Source organism: Astatotilapia calliptera, chromosome 13 (assembly GCF_900246225.1).
Source record: "Astatotilapia calliptera chromosome 13, fAstCal1.2, whole genome shotgun sequence".
NCBI lineage: Eukaryota > Metazoa > Chordata > Actinopteri > Cichliformes > Cichlidae > Astatotilapia > Astatotilapia calliptera.
The window spans coordinates 20,780,142-20,806,985 of NC_039314.1; the positions used below are offsets into that span (position 1 = coordinate 20,780,142).

The window sequence follows — 26,844 nt, forward strand, 5'->3', positions numbered from 1 at the left end:
CAAGATAGATTCATGCTGTCATGTTGTTTGAGTCTCACCCTACTAACCAAATGCTACAGCAGAAATTAAGACTCATTTGTTTTTTCAGTCTTCTTTTGTCCAATTTTGCTGAGCATATGCAAATTATAAGCTCAGTTTCATGTTTTTAGGAGAAGTGGCACCCTGTGTGGTCTTCTGCTGCTCTAGCCCATCTGCTTCAAGGTTCAACTAAGAAATGTAGTAAATATGTTTTAAGGAGGTTTTATTTTAATCAGTGTCACGCAGATGACTTTCAATTGTTTATTTCTTTTAAGTCCAAAGAGGTTTATAAGTACAGACCTTGCACAAGTGCTTTCACTATATTAAAAGTTAGGTTGACAATTTCATCTTAACTTAATAAAGGGGATAAAGAGAAATCCTTGTTTGTGCCCCTAACAGAATTCTGCCAAGTTGCGCTTCATTCTGTCATCCCCTGAATTAGAAATGTTACTGATGCCTTTATTCCATTACATCTTAGTAATTACAATTCATTGTTCGCTTGTCTTAAAGCTTCCTTGGAACATCTGCAGGTTGTTTAGACCAACTAATGTGAGGCTTATGACTAAATCCAATGACTCACAGGTCACACCTCTGCTAATTCAGCTGTGCTGGCTCCGTATTACCATCACAGTCCACTTTAAATTTATGGATTTAACTTCTCCATCAAGTGATCAGGACTCAATACTCAAAGAGTACTAAAGGAGCTCCCGCACCCTGGAGCGTTCACTTTCTTAGCCCAGCTCTGTTGACTGATCTATTATTGTGTTGTGATATTTATCTCAAAACTACAAATATTTCAATTTGACTTGTTTATGCACACAAACTTCACTTTATCATTTTGTCCATATGAGCAATACAAAAATAGTCACTGCATTTCAACAAACACTCAGAAAATCTTTCCAAAAAAACTCTTTATTGCATAAAAATACACACGCTACCAAAATTATTCAAACTACAGCAGAAAACCAGCTAGATTTCCAGTGAGACAGTCCCTATAGATCCATACAGTTACTAATGATATATAAAGCTGGAACTAAAAAGAAAAAAAAAAAACAAGAAAAAAACAGATCCATGCCTTGAGCAAAAACATGTTTTTGTTGCAATAGAGTTAGGAAGAGTAAACCTGCTCTCATTAAAAGGTATAAAATAACGGTTGTTATTTAGCAACAACTTTATACAATCTACATTTAATGCGAAACGCTTCAACTGGGTTGTGGCCAATAATCGAGAATCAATTACTAATAACTACTTCTTTGGAACTCTTTCTTTAATTGATTAGAAAAACTTCATCTTGCTTGGGCATGAAATTTGTCTCAACACGAACAGACTTGTCATAAGTCAATAAAACCTGACTTACCAGTTGGATCGAACATTCAAGGATTCAGAAACATAACACTGAAGAAGCTAAGGCACAAGTTGTCCACACAGTAAGTCAGATGATTGTACAACATTGTTTCTGTGTCTTATCAAACAAGAAAATGTCAGCCAAAGTGGCATCATGAGAACTTTTGGCGGCCTTTAGAAAATACACATTTGGTCATCTGTCAGCAATCTGCCAGTATTAAAAACACAGTAAACCTACTGAGTTCATCGCGAGTCCCTTTAAACAAAGATTTTGACCACCTAAAACAAAAATGTTACCACATTTAGATGTTCTAAAATAACTATGATGTGGACGGGGATATCAGTTGTTATCAAGTTCGATAAAGGTAAAAAAAAAATCTGGATACGAGTTGTTCTTTTTTGTTGTTTATGTTAAATTAATCATTGTGTTCAGTGGAAATTTCTTTATATTGTCTTCCAGTTTAGAGCGGCACGCAGAGAAGCAACATGCCCTGGAAACCAGAAAACAAGAAAACAACTTTTTCCGGGATCACAGCAATCATCAAACTGCCGCCCTACTCAAGAAGTGTATCATTAGCCTTATTCATGATGGGGTATTGAAGGTGTTTTTGGCCGACAGAGGTGGAGAGGTGAGAAGTGACGCTAAGAAAAATCTCAAAGAATTTAAAGATTAAGTTCCTAAAATCAGGTGAAGATTGTCTCTGACATTGTTTGTAATAAAAATTACAAGAAACAAAACACATTTTTCCAAAGTGAAGCAGAAATTGCTTCACTTCACAACTGTGTCAGTGTTTCCTACACTGTTGTTCGCCAAATCTGATCGCAATTTAGGCCGTGATTTAATTAAGTTATTAGAGGCATAATAGAAGGTTTGTGTTATAAATAGGTTTTTTGTGACTTAAGGGGAAATTATGAGCCATTTCTCAGAATATTACTCCCTTCCTGCATATTTTTTAAAACATTTTTACTCTTACCTTCAATCGCTCTACTTAATTACACATCCAGACAAAACAGCACAGTGAACTCCCCCAGTTATATCCCCTTGGTAATATGGAAATTTAGAACAGAACTATGAAGACAAACAGCAAATGAATAAGAAAATGTATAAAAAGTTACAAACAGGAAAGTTGAACCACACAGACATTTTCTGTATAACTTGATTACATTCCAGAAGCAAAGTCTCCTTCTTATCATCTATACACAGCAACATACAGAACAAAAGACACAGAAAAACTAATGATGGCACACAGGACAAATCCAAGAAATGATACTGAATGATTTGATATCCTGTGCAAAATATTTGACTCTGGATTGCTTATCAAGGAGATACAGACAAATCAGGCAAAAAAAAAAAAGCTTTATACCTAACCTCCTTTAAGTTGAGTGCACTTAGGTGATCTTGCATTGACAATAAAGCACAGTCTCGTGGTCCATTTGTGAAATATTCACAAAATGTGAGCTATTTAGTTGACTATATGGTCATCATTTTATTTTTTTATTTATTTAACTTTTCTATACCATCCTTTTAGGGACACATAAAAACATGTAGTAAATATAGTAGGTTAACCCAAGCGATACAGTTTTCCTAAATATAACCAGGAACTTGTGTAACCAAACATATAGAATTATAAAAAATATCAAATCAAAAATCAAAATGAAGTGTAAAATTAATGTTTGTCTGTTTCTTGGTCCTTTGATTGACGTTTGCAACTATTTCACAAAGTGATGTGAGACTGTGTTAGAGAGTTACAGTTATAAAAGTACAGGTAAATTGATAAGTGTGTTTTATATGACAAAAACAAAAAAATAACATCATGATTATTATTTCTTTCTTAATAAATCTAAAATAGAGATCTGTGTACTAAAGTAGATGCAGTTCCCAATTGCAGTCCACTCCCAGTAGGAATTACTTCTTGCCTATAACTTCACTCACAGATTGTAGAAGAGTGGTTTTCCCATTGCTGGACCATATTAAACTGAATAAGCCATTGGAAATCTTTGGTGAAACGGCACAGTGTAAAAATGTTCAGTGGCCAGTCCAGATGCAGCTCAGAGCGAAAAGTGGAAATGGCTATGACTGGGTGGGTCCCCAGGTTTTTTCCTTACTCAGAAGTATAGAGGTATTTGACCTTTGCCTGGCCGCTGAGTTCATCCTCATATCTCGGCAGGCAGCAGAAGAGGATGGCGCAGCCGATAGAGATGATGGTGGCGCCCCAGCCAAATCCGTAGGCCCAGGTGTAGTAATAGTTACCCTCAAAGATCAGCTCATTGAATTTGACTGGGTAGATGATCAGAGCGATGATTTGGATAATCGCTGCAGAGAGAGACAGACAAACAAGGCTTGGTGCACAGTGTGAGGTGATAATCTACACTAATAAATCAACTAATGCCAAACTGCCTAAACCAGCAATGGCTCAAACTAATTGTTTTTTTTTTTTTTACTTTACTAGAAATGTTGTCTAAAGTCATTGTTAATGGTCAAAAGCTAATTCAGAAATTAGGGTTTCAGGGCTTTAAATTACAACATGATGAGAACTACTTCTTTTCCTGGGATAATTAAGCAAAGTACATATTTAAGTTTTATTTAAAAACTGATATAAAGCTATGTGTTAACAACTGCAAAATGCCTCCGGGTTCACTCCACTAAATTAGATGGAAAATTAAACAATGCAATAATGATAACCTATTATTACATTTGATAATTTATGCAAGATCTCATTTTGGGGATAAATTGTTTAGAAGCTGATAAATGATCTATTGCATTTTTTATTAAGCAAGAAATAGAGGGAGATTTTATATAGCAGATTGGCCAAATAACTTACTCTCACAGACCAGTCAGTGGAAAGTAGAGTTCATTTTTACTGTATAAATAAAAACCTACTAATAAAAAATATATTTAAACCATAAACTAGATGAGCAGAGTTTTAAAACCATTACAGAAAACAAGGAAGTTGAACATACTTAGTCAGTCATGCAGTCAACATTACACTGATGGTAACAGCAGGGTGTGAAAAATACCTTCACAAGCTTGTGTAAGAGTTTCATCAGCATATCAACATCTGGGAGTTCGAGGTGAGTTTTGGCAGACCTGTCATTATTACCAGGGATTATTCATGAGAAAGGTGTGACTCTGACTCAGTTAGATCCACTTTCCCATGACAGATGACTATTAAAACAGCATTATTTTGCTTAGGAAAGGCAGGGAGTGAACATAAACTACTCTGTTTCAACACGCACTTTCACATTAATTGCAAAGGCAGGCCTGAATTTTTGAACACTGCATTAACATATTAAAGGGGACGGGCCCCACAGTTCATCTACTTGACTGAAGCAAGCTCTTTTATCTCACTTTCTGTTCCTAATAGGCCAAATTTCTTCAGAGTCGCTCGCCTCATTAAAAAAAAAATGCTTTGAATGGCAGATGGGTTGGGCTCCTGTGCTCACAGCCAGAGCCAACCACAGTAGGAATGACCAAATTAGGGATATCCGCTCTCTTTGACATCATACGGACACAAGAGTAAAGACTTAACAAGTGAAGAAAATATAGTTTTGAAGGAATGCTTGCCAAAAATCATCAATATACTCTTCTTTTTCTATATTTCATAAATACACAGTTTAAATCAAACGTTCAAGTTTAGTTTGTTTTGTTTGATTTTTAACCACCACCTCTTTTTGTAAAACCCTCCACCAGACTGAAACTGAACTTCCTCATCCCACTATTTTGCACATTTTGTTCAAACACCCGACTTTATTTTAAAACTCCTGTATAATCAAAATCTCAGTTGCAGGCAACTGCAACCGACAAAGTGATGTATCCAATCCAATTCAACATATTTCTGTAAAATGCAGCTATAAAATAAACCCCGAATCTTGGATTTGATTCAATGTAGGATCATATCTTCAACAAGGAGCTGTGTGGGCTGAAACAGCAGCTGGGATGCCGTCGAATAAAAATAGGAAAATAGATTTTTGAGGTGGCAGTCATTTCTGCTATCTTTTTGGTGACTATTACAGTGTAAAGCAACTTAAAATAAAAAAAAACACCCCACCACCTGTAACTGTGTCAGGGTCTTTCGTCTGTGAGGTGAGTCAGTCAGTCTGTCTGTCTGATAAACACACCAGCTGTTGCCACAGCAGCGTCACGCCTCAGGGGAAAAAGGCCTTTTCCTACGCTCACCCTCTTAACGCCAAAACACGCAGTCATTATCAGCGTCACTAGTTTTATTGTGTGATTGTATGCAACTCCCACATATTTCCCTTCCCTATTTTACAGTTTTGGTGTTGGTATAAAATAATATTTTCAGATTATTACTTTTTTTTTTAACCTATTTTGCATATTGCTTCTATTTGGGAAGCTGCTGTCTGAACATTTGCAAGCTTAAACATGTTATTTGAAGATTAAAGCATCATGTAATGGACCGATAAGACCGGAGGCATGTTTGGTATCAGTTTCAGAGATTCTAATCTGTGGTTGAGTGTTGCTCTTCGTGTAGTTAAAGTTAATTTCATTTACCAACAAAGAATATCTGAAACGGAGGATTATTTCTTCTTCTCAATACATATCGCCAGCCCCACCTGACTTTGTTTACAATATTTTTACTGTGTAGATGTGGAAGTAATTATACCTGCAGAAATTAGGTGTTTGTGTGGATGCAAGTTTTTGTGCATGTGTGTGTGTATCTTACCAACAACGATCAAGAATGCTGCAACAACAACCATAAGACCAGTGTTGATGTTACACATCGCCACAATGGCCAAAATGAAGGCGATGATGAGGATGATTAGACCAATGATCATTAGAGCAGCGACTGCCTGGGCCCAAGCTGGAACGAAACATAAGCAAAAACAATTGTGACACTCAAGAAGAAACAAAAGTCTGAAAAGTTCAGTTTTTTTAAAAGGAGTCTTTTTTTAAGATTTTCAAACCTGATATATCAACAAGTGTTACAACAGTGTATGTCTTATACGCCACACAAGGTACAACTCCCATTTCCATTTTTAAGTTAATTTTCTTAAAAACAAAACAAAACAAAAGAAAATCTCTGAATATGTTCTGTTAAAAATGTTGGCACATGTTACCATTAAGCCCTCAGAGAAAACAGCTGCAGAAAGTTACAACTGTAAAGCTGCGCACAGACTTTCCAGTCTTAGTGGGAAGGTTTCGGCTGCTTTATGCCTCAACACAGCTTTGGTTTTTCTATTTATGGTTAATGTTCAGTAAAAAGATTCATGAAAATGAAGGAGGCAGCACTCTTTCTGCACTATTCATTCTAACTTTATTGTGCACCTCTGAAATCAAACCACCACCTTTTTGTAGAAGCTCAGGATTTGAAGCATTAACTGCTTACTGGGTCAAATTTTTATGCGTTAAAATTGTCCAAAAACAACAGTTTATGACAGCTCAGGATGCAGCTTGGTGGTAAATCCAAATCCCTCTCACTTTTGTTTGTGGAGCTAAATGAATCATCTATTGTTCAATATGTCTACATGGTGTTTAGTTATTATTGCAGCTCCCCTCCCCAAGGCTGTGCTCACACAGATTGCAAAGTTACTAAGGTTCAAGCTGTGACAAATTTTGTTTTGCTCACACACACACACCACACCCTTAAAAGCACTGGAATTCTCTAAAACTCTGTAACGTCGGCAGACATGCCTCTGAACTTTAGCAGAGATGCAAACCTCCCAAAATGCAAATTTTTCAATCTTTTGGACAAAAACTGATATGAGTTGTTGGCCAAATACTCAGCGCACCACCAGCCTTTGAACAAATTATCATGTGACACTGCTGCTGTTTGCAAAGAAGCACCAAGAGGTGTTCATTGTATTGTGAATAGGTTTTACTTGCATCAAGGATTAAAAACAAAACTTCCTGAGAGTTTTAGGCTTTATGTAAGCTCGCCATGTGGATCAGCACAGCATTACACCCAATTTACTGATACTGGATAAGTTACACCCTAAATTATTCACAGTGTTTTGCCTGTGAATGTGTTCAGGTCATGGCCTACCTGCCTCAGCCCCAGGCAGCATCACATACACATCAGACTAGTCCAACTGGTTCAGCCTTCCATACCCATGTCAACATCAACCAAGCTTCAAGCTCACCAGTAACACAGTGTTCTGCTTTTCACCAAACTAGACTGGTTATCAACAGTTTGATGACTTCAGGCTTATTGTGAGATTCAGTCCAATAAACTTACTACAAGTATTTCTTCAAGAAGCAAAGCTCTCAAAATAAAACAAGTGAAACAAAGGAGACAGTCACAGAGAGACATGCTACTATTTCAGCTGTTTTACATGGTGTCTTGATTCATTATTGGTAGAAGAAAAAGCTTTTGAGTTTCTGAACTGATACTTTTTGCCATACGAGAATTAAAAACTGATATAAAAGCTCCTACACTTAACGATGACTGTTTAATTTAAAAATATTCATGGGTGTGTCCTTGTTTACTGGGTGAGCACTCGAAATGCGTGTCCCAATCACTCACACTTACTACTATCCAGCTGCTCAGCATCTGCTTTCCCCATTTAATCAAAACACAAAGACATTTGGCTGCCCTCCTACATTTTTACACTATCGCTACCCGCGTGCCTGAAACTGCCTCTAATTGCAAATTTACTAAAATGCCCTATTAGTATGATTATGAAAACATACACTGACTTTCCCATATTTGACAAATCTAAACCTTCAGATAATAAGGATAATTTAATAGCTTTTATTCTAAAAGCTATTAGAATAAGGCTTTCACAGAGGCAGCTGGGATCGACAACACCCTGCGCTCTCCCTGAAAGAATTTTAATGGCACACTCTCTTAACCAAAAACTCCAGTGTTAGAAATGCAGTAAATCGTACTAAAATAGCTCCTTGGTTTTGTTTTTTTTACTTGCTGTTTGCGCATTTACATTTTTCACAGTTTGGGCTCAGCTAGAGAGCGGTGACAGTGAGTGGGCGATAAGCATTAAATCTCCAAATGCTGGTATTTAATTGAGGGCTAAAATGATTACAGCTACTCAATTTTATTTAGATTTCACCAACTGGCAACAATCGTCATCTCAAGACACTTAATATCGTTAAGAACACTTTCTGTCTATTATTGTAGGATCTTTACCTTAAAATATAAAGTGTCTTGAGGTGCTTTGAAGTATGAATCATCATGCCTGATACTTTTGATTGAAAATAAATCTGAAAATTACGCTCTGACGGATATTAAAGTGGCTTTTTTGTCATTACTCTCTCTGCACAACAAACTGGGAAGACAAGCAGCAGATTAATAGATAAAGAAAGCAGTGGTTAAGTATATCTTTTGCAGCTATCTTAATCTGTTACTAATAAATAAGATATACAGACTGGCATGTATCATACTTAATCCTTGGAATCACTGTATCACTGTGGCTCTAAGAGTGTGTGTGTGTGTGTGTGTGTGTGTGTGTGTGTGTGTGTGTGTGTGTTTTAAAACAATGTATAGTTAGTCAGTTCTGACTCAAAATGGGCTGCTGTAATTTGAAATATCACTCTTCCTCAAAGTGATGCAAAATTCTAATTTTGCCTTAATGCTGTGCTCCCCTAACTGCCCTAACACACTCATAAGGGCGTGACAAACTTCTTTTGTCTCAGCATACTATCATATCACCCAACCCTTTGCCATCATCCATAGTCAAGCCTGTAATTATGTGATTTGTTCAAGCACTCATACCAGAACACTGAAACTGCTTCTTCCTATTTAAAACTGCAGTTCCTGAGAATTCAGTCTCTTCAGCTTTACAGGCAGTTGGCCTAAACGCCCTGAGGGGGAGTTAGTTTGGTCTGCTTCCAATATTCACAACATCCTACAACTTACACACACAAACTGTGCTCTGGTTGTGTTTGTTTCCTTAGTTTTCAGAATATCCCTACAAGTATTTAAGCCAGAGAAACCGCGGGGCCAAAATGTACCCTTCATCTAGCCAGCAGCCTTCAGGCAGCTTTGTTCTGCTTCTTCTTCTTTGTGTAACAGCTTCAGCCCCGCTGAGACTAAAGGACACCAAAACAGTAGCAGAGAGCGGTTGAGGCAAATAAGGCTAGGTTCACACTGCAGGTCTTAATGCTCAATTCCGATTTTTTGATCAAATCTGTTTTTTTTGTCTGCTTGTTCACACTACAAAAAAAATGCAACAATATTGTTTGACTGATGGCCCTTAATATAAAGACTTCGGACTTTACGTTTCCCAATTTTTGCTTTAAGTTATTTTGTTGTTAACATAATAATGTAAATAACCTAATAATTATCCCTATTGCTGTTTTAGAGAGGAGCAGTGCTTCAAAGGATAGTTGCAGATTTCTGTCAGAATCTGGAGATTATACAGTACAAATAAAATGTTCACGTTTCTCCAACGTTGTCTTCCCAACAGTTTCACTGACATCTGGCCAGGAAGCGTTCGCGATGTCTTCTCGGGCGCTTCTCCAGCGCTGATAATTGGCGTCTGTCTTGTGTCAATGACGTAAAAGACGGATTTAATGCGACATGACCGTTCAAACAGCAGTCGCTTTCTAAAACATCGGATATGTATCGGATTCAGTACCACATAAGTGACCCAGATCGGATTTGAAAATATTGGATTTGTGCCGTTCACACTGTCATACCGTGATCGGGTATGGGTCGCATAGGGACAAAAAAATAGGATTTGATGCGCTTTCGCCTGCAGTGTGAACGTAGCCTAACAAAACTATTTAGCCTGAAATATCAAAAGAGATCAGAAAAATGCCAGAAAAACACTGACAACATGCTAGAGCTATAATACTCTCTTAACAACCACACTGGCAATTGTTGTTGTTGTTGACTTTTTGGAGCTGCTGTCACACAGCCATGGATATTTACATTAAACAGTCATCTTAATTAGGGCTGCAGCAAGTGGTTATTCCCATTAACAATTATTTTCTCAACTGACTGTTACAGTGAGGTCATTAAATATAATAAAACATGACACCACAGTTTAGTAGACTGTATGTGTTTTGTGTAAATAATACAAAACTAACTTATTTAGTGACATACAGTAAAACTGAGGTGATCTATTGAACTGCTGATTAATAAAGTGATCATTTTAACCATGTTTTAAACTAAAACACAGGTGTGCATGCAAAGTATGAAACACAAAAAAGTAATATCAACAGACATCTAAAAAATAAGGGGCATTTTCCTGTGAGTAAGGTTTTATGCCACTGAGTGCTAAAAGTACTTTTTTTTTAAAAATGTACATATTACACAAAAAATACCAGATCTTGCTTTGGGGCTGTGCTCCATGCTTAGATCTCTGGTTATGTTTTCTAGAAATGGCATTAAAGAGTGCAAGCAACTCCTAAAATAATTACCACTGTGAATGGCGAGTCTAATAAGTGATGCTACATGTATGCTTTGCAGACCCTAATTTGGAGCTGTGTGACATTAGGCTGACCTAGGTGACTTTCAAAGAGTCTGATAAGAACAACAATAGTGTCTCTGTTGGCCACAGCAGGCGTGGAGCAACACAAATAAAGCCTGAGTAGGAGAGACCGAGAATACAAGTCTGTTCTGTTCTCAGTTATTGTTCCACATACTGGGTCTCCTTGTGTGTCGGTGAGTTACGTTTCTGTGGCTGACAGTCTTTGCTGAAGAATAAACTCATCAACTGGTTCTCCCAAAATAGTCTGTGTGAAATTCTGCTTCTCTTTGGTTTGGGCTGGGAGAAGCTATTAAAGTATTCTAAATGTACCCGAGTTGTTTTTGTTTTTCCTGATATGGTTTTCGCTACCTGTGCAGATTCACAGAGTTCACAAAGTTCTTGTTCGTAAGGGTTTATTCAGGGTGCCCTTGAATCATTCTGATGAGTAAAAGTATTTTAATCCATTAAGTCATAGCAACAATGACCTCATCTGTCAACAGTTTGTCTTTATAGGTTTAATTTCTTTGTAAATCCATTTTTTTCAGGGGCTGTAATCAAAAGTGGACCTTCTGGTCACTAATAGTAAACCCTGAGGGGGGCTGTGCAATTAAACAACTACTACTTTTCAAGAAGAACTTATCTCTGTGGTTGTTATGCAACCACCACAGTTGTGGGAACATATTTCACATATGGGTTGCTATGGGGATAGCACTATGAGTTTCACTGCTTTGATAAAAAGAGGTTTATACATTATATGTACTGTAACATGCACATTAGTTATTCGTGTGTTCTAATATGAAGATAACCTTTAAAATGACATCAACCAAGGATTCTATAACAAGGATGCCACAATTTACACAAACACCATCAAACAGCAGCTCTGCGCTGTCTTCTATGAAGGCCACATTTAGTAATTATCTTGATGATAAGAACATCAATATCTTAACAGTAAAAAAGCTCAGGCTTCACTTACTAACAGGCTTTTAGTCATCTTTGGTGCCTGTTGGTTGCACCCATTTCTGATACTTCAGAAGTATGTTTTCAAGATTCATGCTAATCCTGCCATTAATATTAATAATTAACATTATTAACCATAAAGGTGAAAAAAAAAAGGGGGGGGGGGTGTTATGGTTACACTCCATATAAAAATTTACAATTTACTTATAAATATGTTTTCACAACCATAACCTAAGTGCGACTGCCCCCAGAAAAGAAAATTCTTCCTCCGCCAATGCCCAGGTTTCATACTGAACAGGATATTATGTGAGGAATCGTTTCTTTATTCATGATTCTTTTTGCTGCCGTTTATCTACGTTTGAATCGTTTTGCCTTCTTCGAACTAATGTTGTGACCCTTCACACAAACTAAAGAACAGAAAGCTATTTCAAGGAATGTTTCTCCTGGCGTGAAGACGTCAGCCTAGAAGGAAGGCACTCAGGACTTATTATCCAACAGCATTCAACCGCCTTTCTTTCAACTGCGTTTATTTAAGCTGGAGGTGATAAACGAGAAAAGAGTTAATGCTCGTGGAGACCAAAGTTCATTCCGCCTGCTTGCCTGACTGTTGCAGGCCTCCCTCCTCCCCTCAGCCTGGACTTCTTTAGCAGAGGTCAACACCCTGAAGTTACAATATGGGAATGTGGAATTTCGCACTGACTCGAGGTTTATTATTGGCTGCATTAAGGCATCCCATTCGCTCTTGTCGGATTATCTTTGAACAGCATATTGTGTATGGTTTATGTGTGAGGTAGACTGATACTTACAGAACTCCATGAGCGACTGGCACTGCCAGTTGTCTTTTAAGCCGCGGCACTGCTTCCACATACTGGCGTAGTGAGACTTGGCGTCCTCGTCCTCTAACCATCCCGATTGTGCGCAGATGGCGATAAGGTCAAAAATAATGGCGAAGAGCAGAAGCAGGGGAATGATCCACCTGCATCGAGGGTAGGCGATCCCACAGCGAAACATGACCGACGATCAGCGAGCGGTGTACACGGAGAGGAAAGGCGAGCAAAGGAGCCGAAATCTGTCCGCTCAATGTCTTATGCGTCTTTGCGCAGTGACAGTGGGTGATGTGAGGATATAATATAAAAGCTCCAGCCCCACCCAAGAGTGAAACGTACCCGTCAGCCAGGTTAGGATCGTGAAGGGCTGGGCTTATTTGGATACAATAGCAAAGTATAGCCCAGCCCCACTCAGTGTGTCATATTACACACCCAACAACCGGCCTGTGACCGTTACTGTCTAAGCTCGAGTCCTGATCACAGAAAGGATTGCGTTTAACAGAAGATAGTTGAGCTGAATGCTGCAGAGATGTACTTTTCTTTTTCGGAATTCCAACAGGTAGTAATGGGTGATGTGCTGTGAGGCAGAAAATATAAAGAGAGAGTACAAAATAAATGTAATAAATGTAAAATGCCACAAGATGGCAGCCCAGCTAACCTTAATATTTTCTTTAAAGGTAAGGAGGTAAAAAAACAACAACAACACACAGCGTTTGGCTGTATTTATTCTGTATGCCTTTATGATTTTTACATAGAACTGTCTATCTAATCAAAAATTAAATGTATGATTCCGTAACTTATTGAATCATCTTTAACGGCAATAACTGTATATGGAGGGATTTTGGTCCACTCAGGTCCCTGTTTGAGCCATGCTTTAATTGTGAGACAGATGGTCTCATATTTGACTCTAGAATACTTTGGTATAAAGTGAAGTTCATGGTCAACTTGACTGCAAAGTGCCCAGATCCTTTGGCTGTAAAACAAGTCCAAATCATCACCCTTTCATCATCGTGCTACAAATGAGGGGTTTTTTTTATGGGGCTTTGCTGTGTTTATGGGGTTTTAGGAAAACCTAAGCTGTGCTGCCAAGCTCATTTTAGATAGAATAGGCTTTTCTCCTGGCAACCCTTCCAAACAAAATAGTATAGCTGCTACTTACATCCTTAATTCTTATGGAAGCAGTAAGGGTGTATGTAGTTTTTCCAAAGGATTGCACAGAGTCCTGTGAAACCTTTATTCTTCAGATGAATGTAGGTATCTCCTAATAAAGAAGTAAATTAAAAAACATACTGTGATTGTACTATACTACTATATTACTATAATAAACTGTTAGACAACACTCAGTTGTCACCTTTGGAGAGCACATTGGACTTTTTTGGTCCAACACCTAATTACAGTTTGCTTGTTTGCTTTAGCACATTTCTCACAAGTTCTCAGTTCTGAAGATTTCTTTTGCAAATTAGAGCATGCTTATGCATTCAGAAAAAACCCCCACTTCTGCAAAAGCTGTAGCTCACTGGAAATACTTAATTCATGTGTCAAAATGTTTTTTGTTTTTTGTATTGATCAAAGAGTAATGACTACCAGAAATAGATAAATTAATATTTAGAGAGAGAGGTTAGAGAGGTTAGATATGAGTACATCAGTGGGAAAGCTCAGGATGGAGACAAAGTCAGAGAGGCAAGGCTGAGATGGTTTGGACATGTGTAGAGGAGGGACAGTGGTAAATGGTAAATGGCCTGCATTTGTATAGCGCTTTTCTAGTCCATAGGACCCCAAAGCGCTTTACACTACATTCAGTCATTCACCCATGCACACACACATTCACACACTGGCGATAGCAAGCTACATTGTAGCCACAGCTGCCCTGGGGCGCACTGACAGAGGGGAGGCTGCCGGACACAGGCGCCACCGGGCCCTCTGACCACCACCAGTAGGCAAACACGGGGTTAGTATCTTGCCCAAGGATATTTGGCATGCAGCCAGGATGCAGCCTGGGATCGAACCACCGACCTTCTGATTAGTGGCTGACCTGCTCTGCCACCTGAGCTACAGCCACCCCTATGGGTGGTATGCATATGGTCCTCCGGGCAGGAGGAAAAGAGGAAGACCACAGAGGAGGTTCATTGATATTGTGAAGGAGGACATGATGGAGGTTGGTGTGACAGAGGAGGATGCTAGGGTTAGGGTGAGATGGAGACAGTCCCCTAAAAGAAGTGGCTGGTAGAAGAAGCCAAAATCTTCATTTATTTATTTATTAATATTATTATTATTATTTGAAATAAAACTTGTCAGCTGATAGAAAAAATACACGTTTTCACAAAAAGTTATATGCAACCAATATTTGTTTTTAGTCATGGTCCTGGCAGGCCAAGGCTGTTTTTCTTCTTCTCTCTTTTTCTCTCTCTCACTTCTGCCTCCCCCTTCTCAGGTGGAATTGCCCACCCTGAGGTGACTCCAGTTTGAGTGTCCACACTCTGCAAGATCATTGGCTCCTTGGTATTGCATGGTGTTAAGATTGCTGGAAAGATTTTGGTGCATTCCTCCAAACTCAGCTTACCTGCACTTTCAAGTGGGACGTTACCTGTCAAGAGAAATATGCTTACAAGTTAATTTCCTGCCCGCTTTCCACCACTCTCTTCTGTTCCCTCTCTTGATTTTTTTCAGCCTACTTGTTTGGCCAGTGCAACCTGCTAAGAAGAAACACAGAAGTAAACAATTTGAAACTGTATCTGCGATCCTCACCTTAGTCAGCTCTTACGTGTCCTCTTCTCTTTGAGAGAAATCCCCATTTCCCTGTAAAGAGTTCACTTCCCTGTGTACTCACCTGTTTCAAAACTCTTCAGAATTCTGGAAACTTTAAAGCTGCTGTGCTTTCTCTTGAGTCCGGTGTCACTTTGATTATGATGAAAACATTATCAAATGATAACAAAGAACAAGAAATGCTCTAGCTAATGTGCACAGATAGCAACTCTTACGGAGGTTTTCCACAGTTATCTTTGTCTCTCTGTCAGCCCTTTGAATACCTGCATGTTTATCCAAATAACAGGCAAAGTCAAACTGGTGACTGATATTACACAGCCATGTTCAGTTTCTTTCACTGTAATCTTCATGCTCATGAAATGAAGACTTAGCTCAGAAGGCGACGCGCATATTCAGAAAACTTTTATGCCACAATGGGCAATTCAGTTTGACAGTCCACCATCATAATAACCATATAAAATTTGGAATAAATAAACAAACTACACGTAGGTACAGTTTTAAAGTCTCTGGGTAGAACCTAAACATAGATTGAAGATGGAATAAGAAAAACTACTCAACATTCAGCAGCTTATTAGAAGACGATATGAAAGATTTTGAGTAGCAGTTTGTTTTTCCCACAGGTGCAGGACAGCACCAACCTGAGGGCAACAACATAACTTCTCTTAAGAGAACATGCTTTGGTTGACAAATAATGCTTTTTGTCTTCTGAACAGATGTTTCTTCCAAAGCGAGTTCACTTGCTGTTAAACTAACTCTATTTTACTCAGGGTATGCAAACACTACACCTCAACACACAGCTTTGAGATGCAAAACTTTTATTTTGGATTTTTTGGATTATTGTGGCAGTCTGTGGCTACTCTATTAAAAACAAACGAACTCCAGTAACAGTTTGACAGCAGCCACAGTGATTTCACAGAGAGCTCTAAGCTCAAATAAAACTGACTATGATTATACAACATGTCAAAATCTGCCCACAGATGGCATCAAAGTGTTAATACACTAATTGTCCACAAAGGGGAGACAGCAGACAGGTTGCAGAATCGAGTTACTGTAAAAAATGATCGCTTTACTCAAAATAAATAGGAATCACTTTTTCCTTAAAGTGATTCAGCTTTTACTTTAAGGTGAGGCTGTGCAGAAGTCAAGTGACGGCTGAACCTTATAATTTATACTTTGTATCAGAATTAAGATGAAATGCATGCTCAGAGGTTTGAATTTATATCTGTGAAGTGAAACAGGTCAGTCCACGAATTCTGCTGTAAATGATCAGTTTAATTCTGAAACAAATGCTTGTTCAGTAAAGTAACGGGAGGCAGAGCTACATCATTTAATGATGTTTATTTAAAAAAACAGAATTACAGAAAAAAATAAGACCTTGACAGGATAAGATGCTATTTCTTGCAGTAATCTAGGAAAATAATGCAGTCAAAATAGCATCACCAAACCAATACGAATAATTTGAAAACAAAAATTGCTGGCATCTTAAAGCCTGAGGAGAAGTTTAAAGGTCTTAAATACAACGCAAACAGAGCTCCTTACCTGAGTAAAGTTTAACGTGTTTGGTCTCTTTATCAGCTTCTTAGACCCTTACGTAAAATCAAGCCTTAGAAATCTCGGTGTCTTATTTGACAGCTCGATGTCGCTCGAGCAGCATTCTAAGCAGCTAGTCCGAAACTGTTTTTATCATTTACGGAATATTTCTAAACTCAGACTAATGGTATCAAAGCTTGAACTTGAGATGATTATTCATGCTTTTATTTCTTCTCGTTTAGACTATTGTAATGGCCTTTTTACTTGTTTTAACAAATCAGCCTTAAATCGTCTTCAGACTGTGCAGAATGCTGCAGCACGTCTCTTAACAGGCACCAAGAGAAGATCGCATATCACTCCAGTCTTGGCCTCCCTTCACTGGTTGCCTGTAAATTTTAGGTTTCAGTTTAAAATTTTAGTTCTAACCTTTAGGGCCCTGCATGGTCAGGCTCCTCAATATTTATCTGACCTGCTGAAATCACATACATCTTCTCGGGCTTTAAGGTCATTAGATCAGAGACTGTTGGTGGTACCACGCACTCGTTTTAAAACTCGTGGTGATCGGGCCTTTCAGACTGTGGCACCACGGTTGTGGAATTCTCTCCCACTGTCTCTTCGCTGCACGGACTCCATTGATTGTTTTAAGAAACAGCTGAAGACATTTTTATTTAGAAAAGCATTTGATTAATTTCTTCTTATGCTGTTTTTATAGTTTTATTGTTTTACATTGTTTTATTTACTGTTATATTGTTTTATATTCCCATTTTCTGTGTTGTAAAGCACTTTGTGATTTTTATCTGTGAGAAGCGCTATATAAATAAATTTTACTTACTTACTTTTACTTACTTTAACAATATTGCACGAACGATAAGATAATTCACCCACTTCAGGGATTATTTTACATTTCTGATACTTGTTAAAAAAGAAGGGGGGGGGGGCATGAATTACTTTTTAAGCATCACCATCCAAGAGGTACAACTAACCATCAATCAAGGTGTGGAATAATTATCCACGCTGCTAAAGTTCTTTTCTTTAACAGCCAGCTGCTGGATCAGGGTTTGTTTTAGTCAGCCGGAACATCCTGTCTGCGTTAAGACAGGAAAAATGCTGTCGAGCTTTTTGTCAACACCTCCTAGCCTCTGAGCCATTGCTCTCATCTATTTTTCTCTTCCTGTTCTTGGTGACCTCATGTCCTCTCAGCCATTAAGCACAAAAGTCTTACCTGAAAGTCTGGGACTTCAGTTATTTTATGCTGCACTGATAAGCAGAGGCACTGGAGCTACTTTAAGGCATTGTGGAGTGTTGACAGGCTTAGTGTTGTAGATTTGCACTATTTTCTTATATGGAGATATTTATTATTGTGACCGCCACACCTTTTTCCTGTTCTGCTCTGTTTCCTTGTTTTGCTGTGTCCCTGGTGCTGTTGGTCACGTAAGTCATTCATTCATTCAAACAAACAAACAAACAAACAAACAAACAAACAAACAAACAAACAAACAAACAAACAAACAAACAAACAAACAAACAAACAAACAAACAAACAAACAAACAAACAAACAAACCAGTTTATACCGTGCATAGTTGAAACTAACATTTAGATCATGTATTCATAACCGGATATAAGTACTACATGAATGAGTTGACAGAGATTTTCATAGGCTGAACTGGATGCTAAGCAGTTGAGTCTCTGAACTTAGCTGCTCAGCATATCCGAGTTTTCTGAATTCTGTATTTCACACAGTAGAAGTGTGTGAAGAAAGCAGAGAGCATTAAATTCTTTTTATTTTCCTGCTCCAGGTGTAGTTTTCTTTTTAACTGAAAAATCTTTAAAAAGTTTGGTGTAAAATCCTCCCAGACCTCCGTTTACACTTGTTGTTTATGCGTCAAAGTCATGGGATGGCGGTGCCCCCGGCATCATTGTCACTGGAGGTTCTGAAGTCCTGACATATAACAACAAACCTGTACAAGTTCAGTGCAACCACTAGGAAGTTCTTGATGGCAAAAAAGACAAGCATCTGGTGGAAGACTTTGAAGCAGGCCATCACAGTGAGCCTGACACACAGAAAAGGGCCGTCCTGGATAAACAGCGCCTGAATGATGTTCCATATGTCAGTGCTGTGCTTAGTCAAGAGAGACTCCTGTGCACCCTGATCAGCCTCTCTGCCAGGTGTGGAGTTCACCACTATGTCAGATAAGGAGAGAAAAAGCAACAGATTGGGAGTGAAATGAAGGTTTCATTCAGGTAGCTTGATGTAGTCTGACAGACGCCACACTTGCTATTTAGAGCAACCTTCCCTGCTATTGTTTTTCAAGAGGTAAATCGTTCTTCTCTAAAGAAATGCTGGAATAGTCACACATAAAGGATACCTATTATGCTTTTCCCTTGAACTTATATCTTCCCACCCATAAGAAAGTTAGCCAATTAGAAGAAAGCTGGATAAAGGGGAGGGAGAAACAGTTAGAACAGCTTACTTCTTTAAGTAGATCAGTAGATAAGAGGAGGGGCATCACTAAGACCTACAGTTAAAGCATCATTTTTAGCCTTTAAATGGCTAAAAACTAAAACAAAGGCTATCCATTTATTGTTTAGCTGTTTAAACCTCAAAAAAGTCTAACCTATCATAGAAGTGAAAACTCTTCACATATGCACAGGACTCCTATGTTACCCAGTTAATGTGTTTGTTGGAGTGTAATGGTTTACATAGTCACATAGAAAGCTGAGGGTTCCTGATTTGAGGACAGTACACACAAATTCCCTGGGAGTTCTGTCAGGAGGGGTAGCTGGTATAAAAATCTATCAGATCAAATATGTAGAGCTAGCCAAATATTTGAATAAGTCAAGTCAAACTATAAACAGTCTTTGGTGGTTTTCCTGTGTTATAGGGGGATGGGGAAACCATGCTAGTGTAATTGGAAAGTCAAGCTTTTAAACCCTTTAATCTTTAATATATTCAGTGGTTGTTGTCTAATTTCTTTGAAGAGGGTTGATGAGGTTCACGCCTTTAATCATCAAACATTTTTCAAGAACCTTAACCTTTCAAAAATGTATTATAATGCTTGACCATATACCCTATCTTAAAGATTGTAAGATGTGTCAGAAACTCCAGAATAGCTTCTAAATTGATCTTTTTTTTCTCAGTGGCTGTTTCCAAAGTCAACTCTGCATTATATGAATATGTTGCATTTGTCTATCAATTCTTTGTGTGTTTAAAAGAGATCCAGACAAAGTGAACATGGCTCTCTGTGTGCAAACACAGAGTACTAAGTGCTCTAAATGCACTGCGATAGTAAAGATGCATATAACTGCATCATTAGGGTTACTTATAAATTATGAGATGGGGTTATGGAGAATTGAGATCATTATTAGGGTTTGGCAATTTCAAGAACACAGCGGCCTAATAAGAGATTCCTCTTCTCAGGTAAAATGAGAACTTGAAGCTTTGTCAATTTATCTCTAATTATTTGCACAAATTCCCAGTTCTGACTACTTCATGTAGCAGTTTTTTTTAAGTATAGGTCTGAAGGAAGCAGCATTTCCATGTCGGTGGCAATGCCCTTTGGTTTTGATACTCGGGAAGTGATGGCACTAGGGAGAACTTATCTACATCACCGTTTACTCCCAGCAGTTGATGGGATGTTTGGCAAAATTATAAACATGTTGAATTACTAGGGAATTAGTGTCTTTATGGTGTAGGCCCTTAATAAGCACTAAAGTTACATTTTGATACACTAACACGCACTGACCTGCTAGATGAAGTGGAAATTGCAACATACTCCAGGTCCATACACCTAAGATGACATAGACCAGCATATCATTGTTATCTCTGTAAAAAACAAAACAAAAAAACACGGTGAAGAGTGAAGAAAGAGTTTCACTGCTTATTTCAGTTATTGCATTGATATATTATCAACACATGTACATGGCTCTGTGTGAAATTAAAATAAATGCACATGGAGATGGAACATGATTAGTCACCCACTTGATATCTGATAGTGTCTCACTAGTAAATTCCAGGATGTCTGCTGCAGTGCCAACAAAGATTAGAAGAAGTTGAGACAACTCATCTCTTGTGACCCCGCCTCCCAAGGGCAGGAGCCACTTCCCCACAATGAGCAGGATGAGCAGGATCTGATGGAGAGCCAGGATCCAGTCATTCGCACAAACAGCAGAGAAAAAATTGCCAATATCCTGGAAAAAGAAAAGACATTAACAGATATTTAAAGTTGGTTTAAGCTCACTTGTATACCCGTAAGAATGCAGAAATTAGCCCTATTAGAACAGATGTCAACATGAACCTTCGAAGAGAGAGTTCATGACAGAGGAGGATAGAGGTGGGGTGGGAATCCTATCCTTTATGACCAAAGAAAATTGGTCAAAAGACAATTCTGATGGACTGACCGAGTTATAAGTATCGGGTTTCACCCAACACCCACTCTTACCTTGATAATAACTAGCATCAGAACTGTCTTTTCTGCAACTGTCAGTAAAAACTGACCTCGGTTCAATTAAATTGGTGTTCCTAATAAAGTGCTCAGTGACTGTAAGAGTAACTGACACAGTTGCAAACCACACTAAAACAGAATTTAATACATCACTTACCACAAGACGTGACTAAATTATCTTTTACGTGTTAATATTAGATTTGGATGACAGTGGTAGTTTAGTGTCAGGGGAACACACTACATTATACTTTGTCAACACAGCCAAACTTGGCATTCACATGATATCATTGTATGTTATCATATTTCAATGGGATTTGTTGACAGTAAGAAAAATGAAGAACATTGCCAGAATTATCCTTCAGTGATTTTATCATCCCACACAACATTGTACATTGTTTTTATAAGTGACACGCTGCAACTAACTGCAGCCATTTTTAAAAAACGTGTTTTTTCTTTCATCTCCTGGGAGAAATGGGTGTGGTGGTTGTGGTCTAGTAATTGTTTATATAGTCTGGTTTAAATCACTCCTCTTACTGTTATTGGTCACTGTAGTAATGTGTTTCCAATCAGTGTAGAAAATTTAGTCTGTTTCATTTGTAATGTTTTACAACTGCAGTTTTATTCAGTGTTCTTAATTGCTGTGGCTGTAAAAGCAATGTGACCACTGGAGATTATTCTGATAGTTATGTAGATGCAGGCTACTTTTGCAAGTTTTAAAAGTCATACAATTTAAAATAGTCTTTGCAGCTACATTGTGGCCTCACTGTTTGACAGGTGTCCTGAAATGTAGTGTTTGTATGCTAACTACGTAAAACAGAGTTATTTTTTCCACTAAGTCTTCGTTTCAGCTGTATGACGTTTACTCCATCTCACCCTGTCACACCAACCCTCTCCATGTCCTCCTTCACTACACACATGAATCTTCTCTATGATCTTCCGCTTTCCTCCTGCCTTAGCATCCTCTGCACATGAACAAACCGCCTCAGCTTCTCAACTTTGTCTTCAAACCCAACGTACCCAATGAAAATCTGCAAATATTCAACGTCCCGCCTCTCGTCTTTCTCTCCAAACCAGACATAATAGCATGTCTCACCATCATCTTGCAAACCTTGCCTTTCACTCCTGCTGCTGTTCTTCTATCACAAATCACTCTGAGACTGCCTGCACTCTCTTCTTCACCACTCTTGTGCACTGTCTGTTACTTTGGATGGGTAACCACAGGTATTTAAACTCAGGCATCCTCTCACGCTCCAAAATTGTGTTAAACAATCTGATCATTGCTGTCTCTCCTGGACATCTTCATATCCCCACAGGTAATCTCGGCCAGCAGCCCCGCTTCATCGTCTTCACAGTTCCCCTCTGCCTGTTCTCCATTTGTCCTCCCCTCATTCTCTTTTAATTAATCTGTGAGTTCCTCAAAGTACTTCTCCCATCTTCTCAACACACTCTCCTCATTACTTATTTCCATTTGTAAGAAAACCATCAACGTGAAAAGCTTTCAAAACAGTTTGACTGCACAGGAAGTTTCAATCCTCTTATTTTAATGACCTCCTGAATTAAATATTGCTTCCATTATCAAAGGTTTATTCTTACATCATCTGACGCAAAGCACACCCATTTAGAAATGCTACTCTTGACAGTCATTTTGATAGTGATGGACCCAGCCAACTGATAGACTGAGTGTTTGGTATTGACTTATAAATGCTCTTCATATTACGGATGAACTGTGGGACTCTATCCTTGGCCAGGTTCACAATATATCAATGTGTGCTCGACATACACTTATCCAATTTAAGATAGTTCATCGGGGGCATTGGTCCAGGGGTGGACCCAGCCTGTATAAGGTGTGGGGGTGCTCCTGGTACATTGTTTCATATGTACTGGTCCTGCCCTTCTTTGTCCACCTTTTGGAAATCTGTTTTCCATACCATGTCTGAAGTCCTGCAGCATCAAATTGAACCAGAGCCACTCTGTGCTTTGTTTGGTGCGGTCCAGAATCTGAATCTGTCCAACTCCAGACTCAGAACATTAATCTTTTCATTATTGTTGGCCAGGCAAGCTATACTGCTGAAGTGGAAAGGCTCTTCTCCCCCCTCACACACACAATGGCTAAAAGATATAAAGTCTTGTATGGATTTGGAAAAAATTTTTGTTTGTTTGTTTGTTTTTTGGTTTGTTTTTTTGTTTAGTTGGGCAGCAGGCTTCCAATTATTTGTTGTTTTAAGGGTTAAGGGATTGAAACTTTTGAATATTCTGAAGCATTTTGTGTTATTGTATACATTGTATTGGAACCTTTGTCTAATAAAAAGACTTTTGAAAGAAAGACTTATAAATGCTCTTATTGCTTATACTTATTTGACTGTGACCTGTGAACAGTGAGGTTCCTGAGAGGTTGATTGTTGGATCCTTTATCCTTCAACTTATTGTTTACCTGAAGGATTTGTACTGTATGCTGGTGATATTCATCTCAAATCTCATCTATTCCTTTCTTGTTGAATTACTCAAAGCGTTCTTATAATAAAACACAATTGAAGATTGTTCTTTTTCTTTGATCACGTCTCTCAGCTATTCATAACTTCTCTAGTTATCAAATACTCTCCATCCTCAGATAAAATTAAATGCAGTGCTGCAGAAGCATAAGTAAAGCAAACTATGTGACTGAAATTCTGCTGTCAACGTGAAAACCTGAGTTCCTTTGAACCAAAATGTCATAATATCGGAAAATTTAACACTAAGAAAAAACAGTTGAAACTGTCAAAACAACAAATAAAATGATCATCACTGACTGCAAGCCTTCAGAACTTCTGTTTTTCCTATTAGTGGTTACTTTCTATATTGTTCAGTCTCTAATGCCAAAACTAGACTGCCAGTCTTCTGATGTTGAAATCTTTCTAAACATATCGGAATCAGTCTGTATGAAGCTTTCCAGTTAAGTCTCTTCAGGGATCCCGTATTACACAGTCAGATTTCAGTTCCTGATAACCACGTCTCGTATTCTTTGCCCTTGAAGAGCCTGGCAGCACTGTCCACAACTAAATTGAGAAAAGACATGGACGCTGGTATTTCAATATACAATTTAATAGAAGTTAATAGAAGTTAATAGAAAGAGAATATGCTTTACATATATATTTATATATATTTTCCTAACCCTGTGTGTGCATATAAATAATTAATAATAATTTATATGCACATACGCATATAATAATAATTATTTAAACAATAATTACTGGGGGAAAGGTTAAAGTTTATGCATTGCAGACAGTGTGTCTGATGACGAGGTTATTCTGGGATATACATTGTGAACTTAAAGTTTCAGTATTACATTAAATCCACACTTCTGTGTAAAGAGTTTCCAAGAACTATTTCATTAAATCACCCTGAATCTCGAATTTTAAAAGAGACTTGACAGATTTTTTTTATATTATATGGTTTGCTAAACATTTTTGTGTTTTTCTTTTTGGCTTTATCAAAGAGAAACAGCCAGCAGGCAGTTAGCTTATCATCAAGAAGCAAGCTCTGTATGAGGTAAAACTTCAGCCTCACGAGCAAACACCTGAAGCCCAAGCTGTGGTTTTTTATGGTGAGCATTTGACTGTTTCCTGGCTGGGAGCAGTGACTTTCTCATGAATGATTATGTGGCAGCTTTAAAGTGCTGACATGGCAGGCATACAGCTGTGAGCAGTAAAAGGGAACAATACAAAACAGATAGAACCAGTGGAAGTAAACACCAAGAGACTTGTCTAAGCAACTTTCCTGAGAATTTTGTCTGCCTTTAGTTAGTTCATTCGGAAACGCTCTGTTAGTTTCACAACACTATTCAACATGATATATTTGACTATGAGTGCCAAATGGTATAAAATCAGTTTTCTTCTTTTTTTCTTCTTCTTTCCATCACTCTTACCTTCAGGGAATCCGTGATCGTGAGGTTTCTGGAGGTCTTGTTTTGAATGAGGTTGTACAGATCCAAAGAATCAAGCTTTTGACACTGAAACAGATGAAAGAAGATTTTACAGACTTAATTTCACAGGCTACTTATTATTCTCTTGTAGGTAAGCCTGTATAAACCTAAAAGCAAATGGGATATCCGATGGAATCTGTAAATGAATGTATAATGAACGGTTATTTTACAGAGCTGGACGCCTGCAAACTTCCCACTCACCAACATCTGTTGTTAAATTACATGTTTGAGAAACAGGAGATTATTTTAAGCAAGTTATATAATTGATCTTTCTGGCATGGAGTACCTGAGGTTCGCTGTTCTTATTCTGCTGGTGATGGAGCTCCAGGAGCCACATGGAGGGAATGATACTAATGAGAAACAGAAAGATGGGTGGGGAAAACCTGCAAGATGACCAGAATCATTCAGACTTTTTATTTATTTATTTATAATTAGTAAAAAAGAAAAAAAAAACCATATACAGAACTGATACCCCTTAAAGATAAATAAGATTACAACAGATGCTTTTCATTGTGTTCTTTTGGAGATTTGGCAGTTTGAAATAATTATTAGTTACTGCCACAATATTAAGTATTTTATTATCACTTTGCTTCTAGTTTACTTCCTCAAAATACTACCACGCAACATGATTTTTAAAACAACAGATATTCTGAGGCATCCATTAACCTCCTCAGTGATTGGTGGATGCTTCATTAAATGCACAGTCTTACACAATATAGCACTTCAATAAGTTGTTGAATGAAATGCAATATCACGTCAGAAAAATAGAACAACACAATGTATTTCAAGCATGCAGGAAGACAGGGGAGACTGCGATCTGCGATATGAGTTAAGGGGTACCACCCCAACTTAATGTCTTAGGACAGCTTAACAATAGCAGCAGAGGGACAGGCAGGATATAGGATGCTCGGGGGAGATGGGGGAAGGGATAAAGTTTTTGGGGGAAATGGTAAGCGCTTAGTTTTAGTCATATACTGTACATCTATACCAAGTAGCTGTGCAAACTCCAGTCGTTAAGTAACATAATGCATACTGAAGGATAATATAATTACAGCCTTACAGCACATTTCCACACTCTTACATTCATGCTTCACATCTCACCATTTGTAATCCTTTCCTTTCCTCCTCCTCAGGGTTATTATCATTTCCAGAACAAGCGGCAAAAAGAGGAAAGTTAGCAACCAGTAAAAGTCATGTTCCTTCACCCGAGTCACTCTCCACACACCGATGAGAGCAATCAGGATAAAAAGCGCTCTAGTAATGATCGCACTTATAAATTTAATCAGACCCATGTCGCCCGTTGCCTGCAATTTGGCACTGGACGCCGCAGCGGTCCCGTTATTCCTAACTGCACGGATACAAACGAAACTGTGACTCCAGCAGTGAAGTGGGGGTAAAATCGTTTTTCGCCAAAGTCACAAAAGTTTAAGCTCCGCCTTATAGAGTCAAGGTCCATTTCCCCCCCCCCCGACCCTTAGACGGGATCAGATACACCAATAGAAGGGAAAGTCGGAATAAATGTAGCTCCAGTTAAATACAATGCAAGCTGACGCAAGAAGGTCTTTCTGTTTTTTCGTGATTAATTCATGACATCTTGGACTGATTAGAAAT

The 26,844-nt window shown here is 38.3% G+C and overlaps 2 protein-coding genes across 3 annotated transcripts; both read right to left on the bottom strand.

Moving 5' to 3' along the window:
• Nucleotides 1-912: 912 nt before the first annotated feature.
• Nucleotides 913-12,925, bottom strand: perp (p53 apoptosis effector related to pmp22). Its single transcript, XM_026190266.1, has 3 exons — nt 12,519-12,925; nt 6,048-6,185; nt 913-3,676 (listed from the first exon to the last, which is right to left on the bottom strand). The coding sequence occupies exons 1-3, from the start codon at nt 12,721-12,723 to the stop codon at nt 3,465-3,467; spliced, it is 555 nt and encodes a 184-aa protein (XP_026046051.1). The 5' UTR covers nt 12,724-12,925; the 3' UTR covers nt 913-3,464.
• Nucleotides 12,926-18,364: 5,439 nt separating this feature from the next.
• On the bottom strand, nt 18,365-26,620 carry LOC113035009 (transmembrane protein 26). 2 transcript variants are annotated; one of them, XM_026190237.1, is made up of 6 exons: nt 26,335-26,620; nt 25,520-25,583; nt 25,177-25,260; nt 20,813-21,021; nt 20,577-20,656; nt 18,365-19,014 (listed from the first exon to the last, which is right to left on the bottom strand). In XM_026190237.1, exons 1-6 carry the CDS (start codon nt 26,523-26,525, stop codon nt 18,722-18,724), a joined length of 921 nt encoding a protein of 306 aa, XP_026046022.1. In that variant the 5' UTR covers nt 26,526-26,620; the 3' UTR covers nt 18,365-18,721. The 2 variants fall into 2 exon arrangements, with proteins under 2 accessions (XP_026046022.1, XP_026046021.1); XM_026190236.1 differs by having other exon boundaries at nt 25,520-25,616.
• Nucleotides 26,621-26,844: the final 224 nt, after the last annotated feature.

What these genes read in the sequence shown, in the direction of transcription:
- perp (XM_026190266.1), bottom strand. Translation starts at nt 12,723, where the DNA reads ATGTTTCGCTGTGGGATCGCCTACCCTCGATGCAGGTGGATCATTCCC. An exon ending in CCAGTCGCTCATGGAGTTCT is followed by an intron (nt 6,186 to 12,518) that starts GTAAGTATCAGT and finishes GTTTCGTTCCAG; the next exon opens with CTTGGGCCCAGGCAGTCGCT. An exon ending in AGCATTCTTGATCGTTGTTG is followed by an intron (nt 3,677 to 6,047) that starts GTAAGATACACA and finishes CTCTCTCTGCAG; the next exon opens with CGATTATCCAAATCATCGCT.
- LOC113035009 (XM_026190236.1), bottom strand. Translation starts at nt 26,525, where the DNA reads ATGGGTCTGATTAAATTTATAAGTGCGATCATTACTAGAGCGCTTTTT. An exon ending in ATAAGAACAGCGAACCTCAG is followed by an intron (nt 25,261 to 25,519) that starts GTACTCCATGCC and finishes CATCTGTTTCAG; the next exon opens with TGTCAAAAGCTTGATTCTTT. An exon ending in GAGACACTATCAGATATCAA is followed by an intron (nt 20,657 to 20,812) that starts GTGGGTGACTAA and finishes TGTTTTTTACAG; the next exon opens with AGATAACAATGATATGCTGG.